Source organism: Hemitrygon akajei, chromosome 2, assembly GCF_048418815.1.
Source record: "Hemitrygon akajei chromosome 2, sHemAka1.3, whole genome shotgun sequence".
NCBI lineage: Eukaryota > Metazoa > Chordata > Chondrichthyes > Myliobatiformes > Dasyatidae > Hemitrygon > Hemitrygon akajei.
In genome coordinates, this window is record NC_133125.1 from 153016920 (window position 1) to 153033047 (window position 16128).

The 16128-nt window shown below is 47.5% G+C and overlaps 1 protein-coding gene across 1 annotated transcript in view; it reads left to right on the forward strand.

The window, feature by feature from the left end:
- Positions 1 to 16128, forward strand: part of LOC140717041 (uncharacterized) — a 46479-nt gene that overhangs the window by 13205 nt on the left and 17146 nt on the right. Inside the window, exons 2-4 of the mRNA XM_073030229.1 lie at positions 7036 to 7341; positions 8159 to 8416; positions 14483 to 14599. Of these exons, the coding sequence (XP_072886330.1) occupies positions 7036 to 7341; positions 8159 to 8416; positions 14483 to 14599 (681 nt within the window). The remainder of the gene's footprint in view (positions 1 to 7035; positions 7342 to 8158; positions 8417 to 14482; positions 14600 to 16128) is intronic.

A 16128-nucleotide genomic window follows, 5' to 3' on the forward strand; every position in this document is an offset into this window, starting at 1 on the left:
GATCGTCCATTTTATTTCTTATGCTGCATGCATTTATAATAACACTTTCAGTCCAGTATTTGTTGCTTTCTGTTAACTGCACCACGCTTCTATTGCACTGTAAATCATCCCACTAGCTGTGGTTATGCCTCATCTGCTGCCTGTCCTTTCTGACATCTCTGTTGCCCGCTATCTTTGATTTATTTCTGTTTTCCCCTTCCTCAGCCCTAACACTCTGGTTCCCATCCCCCTGCCAAATTAATTTAAACCCTCCATAACAGCTTTATTAAACCTGCCTGCTAGGATATTGGACCCCTTAGGGTTCGGGTGTAACCCATTCTTTTTGTACAGGTCTTACCTCCCCCAGAAGTGGCCCCAATGATACAGGAACCCAAAGCCCTGCCCACTACACCAGTCTCTCAGCCATGCATTAATATGCCTGATCATACTATTCTTGCGCTGGTTAGCACATGGCATAGGCAGCAGTCCTGAGATTACTACCCTGGAGGTCCTGCTTTTCAGCTTGCTACCCAACTCCACGAATACTCTCTTCAGGACCACGTCCCTTTTTCTACCTGTAATTGGTACCAACGTGTTATCAAGACTTCTGGCTGTTCACCCTCTCCCTTCAGAATACTGTGCACCCGATCCAAGACATGCTGTACCCTGGCACCTGGGAGGTAACACACCATGCGGGTATTTCTATCAGGCTGACAGAACGAACCTCCTATCTGTTCCCCTCACTATTAAATCCCCTATGTCTACTGCATTCCTCATCATCTTCTCTCCCTTCTGCACCATGGAACCAGGCTCAGTACCAGAGACCCGATCGCCGTGGTCATCCTCTGTCAGGTCATCCTCCTCAACAGCATCCAAAATGAGATAATGATTACTGATGGGGATGGCCACAGGGGTGCTCTCTACTATCTGAGCTCCTCCCATCCCTTCCCTGACAGTCACCCACTTGTCTAACTCCTGCAGCCTCTGGGTGACTAACTCCCTGTAGCTCCTCTCTATCTCCTGTTAACTCTCCTGAATAAGCTGTAGGTCATTGAGCTGTAGCTCCAGATCCCTAACAGTCTCTCAGGAGCTGCATCTTGAGCAGCTGTGGCCATCTGGAGACTGGAAGATTCACAGGACTCCCAGAGCAAAGTACTAACCCTACAGACATGCTCTTTATTCCTCAAAAAATGCAAGGGAAATACGAAGTCCACTTTCCCACTTACCTCGCCGAAACCCGAATGAGCCAAAGCCCTACCACTCTGACTCAGACCACTCCGTTGATGACCGCTCCACTAGACAGTGTCTTCCTTTTATGTCTGAACCTTCCCCGTTGTCCAACACATGATTAGTGCTCTGGTTATAGCCAAAGGATATAAGGTTATAGGATTTACAGCTTTCCGAGAAATACTTTGTCTTTGTGAACGACTAACTAATTTTAAATGGCTTTCTGAAGTTTCAGTGGATTCTAGCCAGTTCATATTGTTGACTTTAACCCTGTCGGCCACATTTCTGGTGGGGGAGCGGGTTGGAGGAGGAGAACACAGTACTGTGGGGACTGGTTCCCTGCTGCCTTCAGTGGATCGCCCAATCGTGCTGAATAAACGGCATTAAAGCGTTCTAGGAAATTGTCAGGGCTCTCACCTTTCCTGGGTTTACACTAGACCTTAGTTACATCTATGGGGAGGGGGCCAGAACGTGGGGCAAGGCGTCCAATATCTTCAATCATCCGCGGTTCGGTTTGCCCAGTCGCGATTAACTGGTCGTAGTTGCCTTGCCCGAGCCGAGTGGTGAATCATGTCTCATCAATTGGAGTAAGGGCAGCCTTAGCCAGAGGAAACAAATCTCGGGAGTTAACGGAATAAATAGTCAGGACAGTTCTTAAATAATTACAGAACCCTTGGGGGTCGACCTTTCTGTCAGGGGCAGCTTTCAGTGTACCACAGAGTTCGGAAGGGGTCCAGGGTTAATGGATTTGCATCGTAGCTACTTGTCCCGCCACTCCGGCTTCGGGGTTAGGAACAATCCTCATGGGCAATTGATGCTGAGACTGTATTGGTCCTAGTAAAACCAATCGCCCTTGTTCAGGGGTCCAGTCCCGTCCCAGCCGGTATTGGGCTTCCCAACCATTCTGGAGGAACTACATCAGTTGGTGGTGATGCAATAACTGTCGAGAACCTGAGTTCAATAGGGTCAACAGGGCGAGAACCTGGGTTCAATAGGGCGAGAATATGGGGGTGGGGAACCTAACCATGGTAAAACAGGTGCCGAGCAGCTGTGGAGAGTATGGCAGGATGATTAGGTCGCCCATTCTCAATCATCATCAGTATCGTTTGGGGTATCAGTCGGTGTGCCTGGATAGAGGCGGGTTACCCCAGAATTATTTTTATTTTCTGTTCCCCTTTTCCCTTCATTCGTTTTTCCAAGGTCAGTGTGGTTTGTCTCTGGTACAATTTCTTCCCCCGTCTCCTTTGTCTGTTTCTGTCCCTTATCCCATTCTTCACAAATCACTCTCAACTCTTGCTACCTCCTAGGATTGCCTCTTCTATCATGTACGCTTATACCTCTTTGCTTAGTGTTATCGGTCCAACAATTTAACTTGTGTCTGTCTTCTTATATTTTTGCCTCTTTTCACCATAGCCAATCAGGAAACCCTACTCTTTCCCTGCCTTCCCTTTATATATTCCCTATTCCGCCTGCCGTATTAAATTGAAATCAAATGTACCTCTTGCTGGACAATTGTCTCTTCCCAAATGTTTAGACAATTGGAACAACGCTTGTCTAAGTGCACACCCATTGTATTTTGAGGACTTGAGTCACCTGTCTTGACTTATTATTCAGTGGGACTTGAACCACCCATCCTCTTGATTCCCTTTGGGTCCCATCAGTGGATTTTCCCCGCTAAAATGAGAAAACAAACAGAGTCGTCAGAGAGCAGAGAGGAACCAAGGTTGAAGCTTACCTTGTGGGCACATTCGTCTCTGATTCACCCCAACGGTCTGTTCGTCCACTTATTCAGTTTTGGCGAGGGGTCTACCACATATTGGGACCCTGCTCGCTGCTGTGCCAAGATGTTGATCTGCCTCTCTACCAGAGGCCTTCAGGTTCAGCCCCAGGGAATAATAGTCCAACACAGTTTACTTACAAGTGCATACTGTTTATTAGCAAGTTATCACGTATGTATTTTGATAAGGGTAGACAGAGCAGCTTTTTCATGCAACCAAGACTTCTTTGTTCATAAATAATTCTCACAGCAGGACTTGTCAAGCTGCTAATAAGTCAGTTAGGTTTTAGCCCTTTTAATTCCTCAATTGTACCAAGTGCTCCTCTCTAGGCCACTTTGGGGTTCTACTTTCCCTTTCCTTCCTGGCCCTCTGCTGAATTCTGAAATATTTCCAGTCTTGGGATTTACCCTTTTTTTTTGCAATGTTATAGCCCGTTTCCGCTTTGCGTGATTCAGCCTGCTATCAGAGTGGTTGGATTCATACCTGTGTGAAGGTAAATGCTTGCAACACTAGAATAGATTTTAAGCCTCATTTCTTTCAGCCAATGTTGTGCTTATTATGATATCGTATGAACGCAACGAGCTAATTCGGGTCCATATTTGTTCCTCTTGTGTTGAAATTAATAAATGAGAGCTCTCAGCAATCCTGCGGCCCTTCCAAAGGTTTCAGTCATTCTCACATTTTTGTTCCTAAATCTTCAGCCTGAAAGAAGCCCAATAATTACTGACTGGCTGTTTTTACAGATTAGATTCATCTGATCATGTTTCCGTGCTTTCAGTCACTAATTCTATTCTCATTCTTTAAAAGGTGTTACTTTACCCAGCTAAACCCTCAGTGTGGGAAATCAGTTCTTTATCCTCTGGTTGCCAGGAGCAGCTGTAGCCTCAGTCCAAAGTTGTAAGGTGTTTGTTTTAAAAGTCAGTTCAAGTTGATTTGTTTTATTCAACGTTAGCTGCCATTAGTTTGTGGGTTTCGTATTTTACTCTGCAAGTTCAGTACAGCCGACCTGCATTAAACAATAATACAGGTTTGTGTGTCCACTTAAGTGGGAAAACTTTTAGGTAATGCAGGAATAGGATTTGGGGTGAGCTCCTAAATGGCTGACAAGATTCAAGAACATTTATTATCAAAGAATGTACAAATTATACAAGCTTGAGATTTGCTTGCTCGCAGGGAGCCACAAAGCAAGAAACCCAAAAGAACCCAATTTAAAAAATAAAAGACCAGCACTTGATGCACAAATGAAAGAGAAAAGAGAGGAAATATCATACGAACAACTGAAGCAAACAGCATTCCAAACCAAAAATGAGTCCTCAGATCTGAACCCATAGGCCCAAAACCTTACCTATCAGTTCATCATATTAGCACAATATAGTCAGCGTATTAGTGACTGGCCAATAATAGGAACATTTGATACTGCTTGAAAATGAATTTATTCAAAGGGAAGTCAATTAAGAATTGAGGGGAAGTAAGGAGAGGAAATGAGTTTTAGGCTACGTCCACACTACGCCAGATAACTCCGTAGCCGAAGCTTTTTCTCCTCGCTTTTACCCTCCGTCCACACTAAAACGGCATTTTCGTCCCCTGCAACTGAAGCTTTTCAGAAACACTTTCCAGGGTGCGTACATTTGAAAACGCTGCTCGGGCAGATCAGTGTGAATGGGGTAAGCGGAGACTTCTGAAAATTCTGTCAGACGGCAGCACGCTATTTCATTGTTTTCTTGAACGCAACCTAACAATTTCAGAACAGACGGCAATGAGACTGAAGCCAGAAGAGTTAGAAATGTACTCACCAAATACTTTGACCCATAACTTACTGAATAAGTAAGTATACTGTACTCACTTTGCCCTGGTTTCTGACCTTGCTCGTATGAAGGTGGTTTACCTATTTATGCAAGTACTTCTCTGACAATAGATGTGTAACAGCCTAACGTAACATTGTATGGAAATACAAGAAAATACTGATGCAGACATGTTTTACTCATTTAACAAGGTGCTTCATTAAGGGAACAGAGTTAGTCAGTTTTTCAATGTTCGTCGTCAGCCAGGTCATACGGTCTGTGAACTCCCTGTCGGTTGCCTCCATACGCTTCAGTATTTGTTTTTTGTTACTTTTAAATCTTCCTGTGCGAGAGCCAACAGCTGCCCGTCGTTTAAGTTTTTCTAGTCTGTAACTGAACAAACACGCACCGTCTTTCACGGCGAGATTCAACACCAAACATGTCGCTTGTTTTTGGTAGATGTGTCCTGCGCATGCGCAGTAGGAGGAGATTCGACGAAATCTCCGTTTCAATGTGGATAGAGATATTTTTTTAAATGCATAGTGTGGACGCCTCTCATTTTTACGCGAAACCAGCGTTTTCAAAATTATCCGTTCTAGTGTGGATGTAGCCTTACTCGAATGATTTAAATCCTCGTTGAAAGATTGAGCCGAAGTGTGAATGATGAGGTGGCCTTCCAGTATGCTTTACTGCTGTATGAACCTCGATGAAGTCCAAACTTGCCTTTTCTCATGGAAGCGAGGCAACAGATTAAGTACAGAACAGTCATACAGGGTTAAATGTGTGAAACTTCTCCCAAGATGCTGGGGAAGGCCCCGTGACCTGTACTGAATCTGAAAACACGTCAGCAAATAAGTCTTCAGCAATGAATCTGATAAGAAAAACGTTAGATCTCAGTGGCTGTGAAAGCAGATGACAGCTGCAGCAAGTCAGATCATCCGCCTCCTGTACTGTGACCCGAGCTGCACAGAATACTCCAGCTCAGGTCTGATTGATGTTTTATAAAGTTGTGCATAACCTCTCTGTTCTTTTATTGAAGACCTGAGTAAATTAAGCCAGTATCACATATCCCATAGTAAACACAAAGTACACTGCAGATGCTGTGGTAAAATCAACACGTACAAACAAGCTGGAGGAACTCAGCAGGTCGGGTAGCATCCGTTGAAAGGAGCAGTCAACGTTTCGGGCCGAGACCCTTCGTCAGGACTAAAGAAGGAGGGGGCAGGGGCCCTATAAAGAAGGTGGGGGGAGGGTGGAAGGTGCCAGGTGAAAAACCAATCAGAGGAAAGATCAAGCGGTGGGGGAGGGGAAGCAGGGAGGGGATAGGCAGGAGAGGTGAAGAAGGAATCTAAGGGGAAAGCACTATAGGTAATAGAAGATGGCAGAATCATGAGAGAGGTGATAGGAAGCTAGAAGAGGAGACAGAGTGAAAGTGGGATGGGGCAAGGGAGAGGGAGGGAATTACCAGAAATTGGAGAGTTCGATGTTCATAGCAAGGGGCTGGAGACTACCCAGACGGTATATGAGGTGTTGCTCCTCCAACCTGAGTTTGGCCTCATCATGGCAGTAGAGGAGGCCATGTATGGACATATCCGAATGGGAATGTGAAGCAGAGTTGAAGTAGGTGGCAACTGGGAGATCCTGTCTGTTGTGGCGGATGGAGCAGAGGTGCTCGACGAAGTGGTCCCCCAATCTCTGTTAGGTCTGGCCGATGTAGAGGAGGCCGCACCGATAGCACCGGATGCAATAGATGACCCCAACAGACTCGCAAGTGAAGTGTTGCCTCACCTGGAAGGACTGTTTGGGGCCCTGAATAATGGTAAGAGAGGAGTTGGGACAGGTGTAGCACTTACGCTTACAGGGATAATCCCTGTCCCTACAACCCCTGCAAGCATAAGCGCTACACCTGTCCCTGCACCTCCTCTCTTTTGGCCGTTCGAGCCACATCGCCTGCCAATTTCCCAGTTTTTAATCCTAGCCTAATCATGGGACAATTTACAATGACCAATTAACCTACCAACCAGAAATTTGGAGGAGCATGGAGGGCTATTGTCCGGCTGTAGGACGAGGCAGGTTAATAGTTTGGCGGAGACTAGATGGGCCGAAGGGCCTGCTTCTGTGCTGTAGTGTTCTGGAACTATCTGCTGCACTGTCTTCAGTGATACACAGTTACTTCAAAAAGAAGCTGCTGTTCTCTCTTTACTTTGTGCTGTAAGATATCTGTATTTCACCACATCAGTATAATGATTTTCTGTTTTAATTCTAAACAGTGAGGAGTAAGGAAGTAATTGGGACCATTGGTTCATCGGTTTTCCTGGATCCTGAACTCCAAGGTGATCTCAGCAGGAGTGAAATTCTATGGACCTTCACCAGCAGCAACAAAGGCCCTGTTACTATTTTGGATTACGTTCCAGATAAACCTGTGGAGGAACCAAATGAACAATTCAGATCCCGTTTACAGTTTAACGCTTCTACTGGCTGTCTGCTGGTAGACAGGATAAAACCTGAGGATCAAGGTGTTTATAATTTTGATGTAGATGAGAGAAGAACAACTACAATCGAATTGCTTCTCTTCTGTAAGTATTCACTTGATTGTGTATCTTGGAAGCACTGAAGCTGGTGAATAATTTGCTGATTTACCCAAGAACAGTTCACATGGGGGTTTGTGATTGTTGCCTTGATGCAAACAAAACTCATTTATTCACCCAGTGGAAAGAACCATTAGTAAATGAATGCAGCTCTTCGATCATAGGCTAGGACATCACCGATACAAGCCTTCGGCCCCTCATTTGCCCTACTGTGTGATGAACTGAACTAAGGCTATGGACCTACACTGACTGCTCTGGGCTCTGGGTTTGTGGATTCAATTTTGTTCTGAATGCTGATGATGGCTTTATTGTTTGTATGATTTGTTTAGTTTTTCCTCTTTCTCTGCACATTGGGCATTGGTCTTTTTTTAAAATTGGGTTCTTTCACGTTTCTTGTTTTATGGCTGCCTGTAAGCAGACGAATCTCAAGGTTGTATAATTTATGCATACTTTGATAATAATTGTACTTTGAAACTTTGGAGTCTGTTGCAAACACATTATTGATTCTCCTGCACCCAATACAACTTAATGCCACACATTACTGTGAAACTGATGTGCCATTTTGGAAATATTTCTTTAAATTGTGATCCAGTTCCCCAATTCCACTCGTTCAGGACCTCAACATCTTATTACCTGTCATCTAGTTAAAATAGCAGTACATTTGTTGGGAGTAACCATTTTTAATTAGATCTGTGGATGAGCAATCATTCTATCTAAATGCAAGATTCTTCTTATCTCAACCAATGAGTGCTAATTGGAAGTGAAGAGTGAAATATTATAAATTCATTAATATTTATTCCTCTAGATGAGCTGTCAAAAACTTTGATAAGGAGCTATAGTGCCCCTGGTTACACCATCCAACTCACCTGTGAGGTTGATGGAAATCCGCAGAAATATGAATGGCTGAGAAATGGAGGGAAAATCTCCCAGCATCACTGGCTAATTAATGGAAACAGAAGCCTCGTCATCTTGACGGACTTGACAGGTGAATGTGGAACATACACCTGTGTCGCTACCAATCCTGTCAGCTCTGCCCAGGCAAATTACATCATAAATCTCCCAGGTAAGCTTCATTTATGGATGTAGATGAGCCCTTGAGAGCAAACGTTATGATCTTTGTGAACTTTGCAATGCAATCTGCTTATATCACACGGTGTGGTGAACTAGATATACCTGTCTGACTGCTCCTGTGGCTCCTCCCACAGACCCTGCTGACTGCTCCTGTGGCTCCTCCCACAGACCCTGCTGACTGCTCCTGTGGCTCCTCCCTCAGACCCCTGTATAAAGGTGACTGTGGGCTGCTGCTCTCCCTCATTTTCCCCAGGATGTAGTGTTGTTTATTCTTCCAGTCAATAAAAGCTGATATCTCGCTTCCCACGTCTCAGCGTGAGTTATTGATGGTGCATCAATTTTATTGACTGGAAGTTAAAACATGGCAACCTTTTTACGCCCAGAACGTTTAGATTTGGATCCCCAGGACCCTGAAGCAGCCCTTGCCTTTGAACACTGGCTTGTATGCTTCCACTCATACTTGGAGGAGGTTCATGCAACCGACCCAGCTGTTAGGCACAGACTTCTCCTCTCGAGGGTCGCCCCAAAAGTTTATTCATTCATCAGGGACCTCTCGACCTACGAGGGGGCGCTTGACGCCCTCAAAAGACAGTACCTGCGGCCAGTGAACGCAGTTTATGCCCGGCATCGCTTGGCTACCCGAAAACAGCGGCCTACGGAGTCGACTGCTGAATTTCTCCAAGCTCTACAGGCACTCGTGCGGACTTGTGACTGCAAAACGCTCACAGCGGAACAGCATGCGGAACTCTTGGTCCGAGACACCTTTGTGACCGGAGTCAGGTCAGTGTATTTGCGCCAGCGGCTGCTGGAAAAAGCTGATCTTACCTTACGCTCCGCGATAGAGACGGCTGATACATTGGAGGCTGCACAGCTGTACGCCGAGACGGTCCAGCTGCGTGATTCCCCGCCGCCACCTGTTCCTGCGGGCGAATTCGCCAACGCCGCTGCCAGTCGCGGTGTCACGAACTCCCCGACCTCGCCAGGCATAAAACTTTGTTACTTTTGTGGGTTTCGGAAACATTCCAGAAACAGCTGCCCGGCTCGCGAAGCGACTTGTTCCAGCTGCGGGAAGAAGGGCCATTTCGCCAAGGTCTGTAAATCTAAACCTCGCCCGGGGTCGAGCAGCGCTGCGTCTGAGACCTGGGGGCCGCCATTTTGCATGCCCGGATGTGAACAACCATCTTTGCCGGCGTCACCATGCCCCGCCCCTACCTACCCGTGGGCGACCTGGGAGCCGCCATCTTGCATGCCCGGATGTGAACAACCATCTTTGCCGGCGTCACCATGCCCCGCCCCTACCTACCCGTGTGCGACCTGGGAGCCGCCATCTTGCATGCCCGGATGTGAACAACCATCTTTGCCGGCGTCACCATGCCCCGCCCCCGACTCGCCCCGTTCAACGCTGGCTTCCGTGACCCTCGATCAAAGCGCTCCGCACCAGCTCGCAAGGTCGATGATGGACATCCTGGTGCAGGGACACAGGACTAGCTGCCTGTTTGACACGGCCAGCACTGAGAGTTTTATTGACCCGGCCACAGTGCAATGCTGTGGACTCGTGACACGGCCGGTACGTCAGAAGATCACCTTGGCTTCTGGGTCGCATTCCACAGACATCTGGGTGGGTTGTGTAGCGACATTGGTGGTGCAGGGCACAGAATATCGGAACTTTGCGTTCCTGGTCATGCCTCGACTGTGTGCACCTGTGCTGTTGGGGCTCGACTTCCAGAGCCATCTCAAAAGTGTGACTATGGCATATAACGGGCCCCTCCCACCACTCACTGTCAGGAATCCTCAGTTTGGTGGGACTTCGCCATATACTCCGTTACCACACGCACATACACACCGAACCACACATCCCGCCCAGCACCATGCCGATAGCTGTGCTACTGACACTACTTGCAGCCTCTCCACCCTCAAGATCCCTCCCCCATCGCTGTTCACCAACCTGACCCCCGACTGTAAACCGGTGGCGACTAAAAGCAGGAAGTACAGTGCAGGGGACAGGGCCTTTATTCATTCAGAGGTGCAGCGGCTGCTCGGGGAGGGGATCATTGAGCCGAGCACAAGCCCATGGCGGTCCCAGGTGGTTGTTGTTCGGACTGGGCAGAAAAATAGGATGGTTGTGGGCTATAGCCAGACCATCAATAGATTCACACAGCTTGACGCGTACCCCCTACCCCGCATCGCGGATATGGTCAACCAGATAGCTCAGTACAAGGTGTACTCGACAATAGATCTGAAATCCGCTTATCACCAGCTCCCCATCCGCCCAGAGGACCGCCCCTACACCACCTTTGAGGCGGGTGGCAGGCTCTATCACTTCATGTGCGTCCCCTTCGGTGTCACAAATGGTATCTTGGTCTTCCAGAGGGAAATGGACCGGATGGTGGACCAGTACAAACTGAAGGCCACATTTCCCTATCTAGATAACATCACCATCTGTGGTCGCGACTGGCCGGATCACAACACCAACCTCCAATGATTTTTCCAAGTGGCCGACGCTTTGAACCTCACTTATAACAGGGACAAGTGTGTGTTCAGAACCACCCGACTCGCTATCCTTGGGTATGTCGTGGAGAACGGGGTCATTGGCCCTGACCCCGACCATATGCGCCCCCTGTTAGAACTTCCTCTTCCCACCACTCTCAAGGCCCTCTGGCGGTGCCTGTTTTTTTTCTTCCAATTACGCCCAATGGGTCCCCCATTACACAGACAAGGCCCGCCCCCGGTCAAGTCTACCACTTTTCCCCTCTCTGCCGAGGCCTGCTCGGCCTTCAGCTGCATTAAAGGGGACATTGCCAAAGCAACGATGCATGCGGTGGACGAGACCATTCCCTTCCAAGTAGAGAGTGACGCCTCTGACTTCGCGCTGGCTGCTACCCTCAATCAGGAAGGCAGACCAGTGGCGTTTTTTTCTCGTACCCTTCAAGGCTCTGAACTTCGGCACTCCGCGGTGGAGAAAGAAGCCCAGGCCATAGTGGAAGCTATTAGGCACTGGAGGCACTATCTCGCTGGCAAAAGATTCACCTTGCTGACCGACCAGCGCTCGGTTGCGTTCATGTTCAGCAACCAACAGCGGGGCAAAATCAAAAATGATAAAATTTTGCGGTGGAGAATAGAACTCTCCACCTACAATTATGATATCCTGTACCGGCCTGGCAGACTCAATGAACCCTCTGATGCCCTATCCCGGGGAATGTGAGCTAGCGCACAGCTCGACCAGCTATATGCCCTTCATGCCCATCTTTGCCATCCGGGGGTCACCCGATTTCACCATTTCATTAAAGCCCGAAACCTGCCGTACTCCCTGGAGGACATCAGGACGATGACCAGGGACTGCCAGATCTGCGCTGAGTGCAAACCGCAGTTCTACCGTCCTGACACTGCGCAGCTTGTCAAGGCCACCCGCCCTTTTGTGCAACTGAGTGTTGACTTTAAGGGCCCCCTTCCCTCCACCGACCGCAATGTCTATTTTCTCAGTATTATTGACGAGTACTCGCGATTCCCCTTTGCCATTCCCTGCCCCGACACTACTACCACGTCGGTCATAAAAGCCCTGCGCCAGCTCTTCACTCTGTTCGGATATCCCTGCTATATCCACAGTGATAGAGGGTCCTCCTTTATAAGTGACGAGTTGCGCCGGTTCCTGCTAGCTAGGAGCATTGCTACTAGTCGAACCACGAGTTATAATCCCCGGGGGAATGGCCAGGTGGAGAGGGAGAATGCCACAGTGTGGAAGGCCACACTTTTAGCCCTTAAGTCAAAAGGGTTGCCGGTCTCCCGATGGCAGGAGGTCCTCCCTGAGGCACTCCACTCTATCCGCTCCCTGTTGTGTACGTCCACTAATGCCACCCCTCACGAACGCCTATTCTCTTTTCCCAGGAAGTCTGTCACTGGGACCACCCTACCAGTTTGGCTGACGTCCCCGGGGCCAGTGCTGCTACGTAAACATGTGAGGAGTAATAAGTACTCCCCGCTGGTCGAGAAGGTTCACCTCCTGCATGCTAATCCCCAGTATGCCTACGTGGTCTTGCCTGATGGGCGGGAGGACACGGTCTCTGTCCGTGACCTGGCGCCTGCCAGAGCAGCAGACCACTACCCCGTACACTCCACGGTAACTATGAACCCTGTACCCGAGGTGACACCGCACACACCGTGCCACACCCAGACTCCTCACGACGCTCATGTACCGGGCATCTCGTATGCGTCTATTCCGGGGGCCTCGCACACACGCGAGGGATCCCTGACACCTCCAGTTGGGACAGAACCAACCCACTCTCCGCCTCCGGTGCAAACACCACCTCCGGCACCTGTGCCGTCACCACCTCCGGCTCCTGTGCAATTGCAGCCGGAGCTACGTAGATCGCAGCGGACGATTCGACCACCTGATAGACTTAACCTGTAAATATACTTGGGAACTCTGTTAAAACAAAGGGGGGGGGGGGTGAATGTGGTGAACTAGATATACCTGTCTGACTGCTCCTGTGGCTCCTCCCACAGACCCTGCTGACTGCTCCTGTGGCTCCTCCCACAGACCCCTGTATAAAGGCGACTGTGGGCTGCTGCTCTCCCTCATTTTCCCCAGGATGTAGTGTTGTTTATTCTTCCAGTCAATAAAAGCCGATATCTCGCTTACCACGTCTCAGCGTGAGTTATTGATGGTGCATCACACGGTATCAAGGACAGCACACAGCAGATTTAATGGAGTTGTTACTGCGACTTACAAAGGGCTTTGACAGGGTGAGGAAGGGTAACTTCTGACTGGGAAACAGGATCTTTAATTAGTTGTCTCTCAGAAAGAGGAAGGATCAGGAGAAACTCTTTACTGGGGTTGGTGGAGCCTGGGCTGTTCTGTGACATGGATTGAGTGAGACAGTGTTCATTGATTTTTCAACACTGCAGTTTCTGAATTCCATTCGGTTTCTGATCCAAATGTTTCTCTTGCTGGTCCACAGCCGCCAACCACTTAACTCATGGATTCACAGAGTATGGGGAAGGGCCTTTCCTACCCACCAGGTTTGCAGTGTGATTCAAGAGTCACTCTCAGCCACTTTCCATCAACTGACAATTTATTCTCAGTCATTGGGACCTGTTCCCAACGGGTGAAATGCCCACAATTCTATTTTGTAATTCCCTGAGAATCTGTAGTGTCTTCTCCTTGGTCTCAGATCTGCCTTAGTTGTAATTCTCAGCTCTGAATTACAGGTTGGGGTTTCAGATTTCAATGTATTTAAGTAAACTACTTAAACTTAAACTACTTAAGAACTTTTTAAAAGCTATTATTAATGCTTTTTGAGAGGGTGATTTTAGATGCATATCATATTTTTACTGAGTTAAGTATTGTATGTAATTAGTTTTGCTACAATAAGTGTATGGGACATTGGAAAAAATGTTGAATTTCCCCATGGGGATGAATAAAGTATCTATCTATCTAATCCCTTCAGCACACAATTACAGATAAAACCTGTAGGAGGGCTAACAAAGTGTTCTCTGAGAATAAATGCTTTGGTTTGCTTGGGTGGAGAACCAGTCCACTCATTTCAGAAGAGAGGGGGAGGTGCTTAAGAATGCATATCACAACCAATAGTCACAAAGTGGATTCTCTGTTTTTTCACATTGAACTTCACTGAGTTCTGATTGCAAGTCCCACATTGCAAGAGTGACTGCATTTAAGGTATTCTGTCACCTGGGAACTTTTTGGAACATATTGGAATTTGAAAGATGCTGTTAAGTTTTTTTAATACCTATTGATTTACTAACTCAACCCACTACGAAACTAAGTGCATGGAATATTATTAATGCAGGTGTTACAGAATATCATGTGCACCACCCATTCTTGCTTTGAATGGCAACAGTTTCTGACAGTAATTCACCTGGGCAAAAAAGAAAAAAAACAATCATTATGGGTTTGAAACTTGAAAACCAGACCCAAGCAGGACTGGCATGTTCACTGCCTAAAGAACTTCAACACGACAGTTGGGTTGTGACTGATGTAGGGGCACTTCTGGTCATTTTCTCCCGTACTGTGTAATTTATTATATAAATATTTTAATTGCAGGCATTTCCAGTGAAGACTCTATAATTATTACTGCATTGATCTCAGGGCTGGTATTTTCTTTGGTGTGTGCTGGTGGATCATTGCTTCTGTGGTGTTTGGAGAAGAAATCAAAGCGAGGTATGTGTCAAATGTTGAAAACGTTGGAAATTTCAGTATCTTTTGCCAAAGTTATTTACTGCCTGTTATACTTCTGGCATTTAAGGCAGCAATGAATGTCCTCCCTGTCTGTCTGTCCTTGGCCATCTTCTTCCAACTGTTACGTATCCCCGTAACTGGGTCACTTACCAGCAAAGATAGAGAGGTCCGCTGAAGTCTGATGGTACCATTTTTAAACGTTTTTATTTATAAAGGGGCACAAAAGTAAGGTTAATACAAACATTCAGATAACATACGTCGTCAATACTCAATCTAAAGTGCAGGTATAGTAATAATCAATAAGAAATAAGCTCTATCGTTGTCTAGGGGTAATGTATTTATTGTCCAATGTATATCTGAAAGTCTCTTGCGGTCACTGCAGTTCCACCAGCTGCCGTCTTTTGGGGTGTCGCGGTGGTGCACTTTGTTGGAGAGAGAGAGATAGAGATTGAATGGAACAGTTATCCGGCGGGTTTTTCCAACCTTTATGAGTTCGATCCGTCGGAGTCTCGTTGGGGAATGGCCGCTCACTTGTGGCCTCTCCTGTAGCTAAGCCGTTCTTCCGTGGTGAGGTCGCCAATCCCAGGCAAGGAAAAGACGCACACGAACCCCCCCCCCCCCCCCACCCCGGCTGTCGCTATTAAACGCTGTCACAGGATTTCTAGCGTGCCTTCTGGTGCGTCTGGGGGGGGCCGTCTTTACAACCCCTCTTTTATCTGAACTCACAGGGTCTCAGATGTCAATCAGGTTGGGATGATGCAATCTCTCTCCGTCTCTCCACCCACGTTGCCCTGAGGGTATACACGTAGTACAGTTCCCAATTCACAAAGGTGTCTCCACGAGACAATGACACAGTCGCCAGCTTTTGCCTCGCCATGATACGAGGGACACCGCACGTGTCTTTCTCTTCTCTTGGGTCATTGACCCCCCCTTCACTAGGGCTCTGGCGATTCTCACAAAGGAGGGGGCTGGGGTCATAACACAAACAATTTTGGTCTTGATATTGGTGGTGTTCGGGACTGGCTTGACTATGCCAGTAGCTTCCATTCGGTTTTCGCTGCTGTCAGTCATGGAAATTTGGGTGGATATCAGGAATACTGTCGCACACAGATACAGATTTGCTTCATTGCTCTTTCTGTAATTTTTTTGACCATTCGGTGTTGGTGGCCCTGAGCTGAACCCCTGAAACTGGAGGACCAATGGACTACTCTTCCCTTTGACCTGTTTGGCATGGGTGACTCTACCAAGAGTCAATGCACAAAGCCCAGACTCCAGGCAACATACCTCTCTGGGCCATTGAAGCACTCAAGCCTCCAAACTTGACAAGTTTACTGTCCACCAAAGATGGCTGCCTATTACCATCATGGATGAACTGCCAAGTCCTGAAACACATAGCTGTTAAAATGGTTCTGATACAAGTAATGAGTTTGTCCTTACTGGTCTTCCTGTGGTAGATGCATCCATCTATAATAGTGTCGGTAGAAGACACTGTCATACAGTTTCTGTGGAAA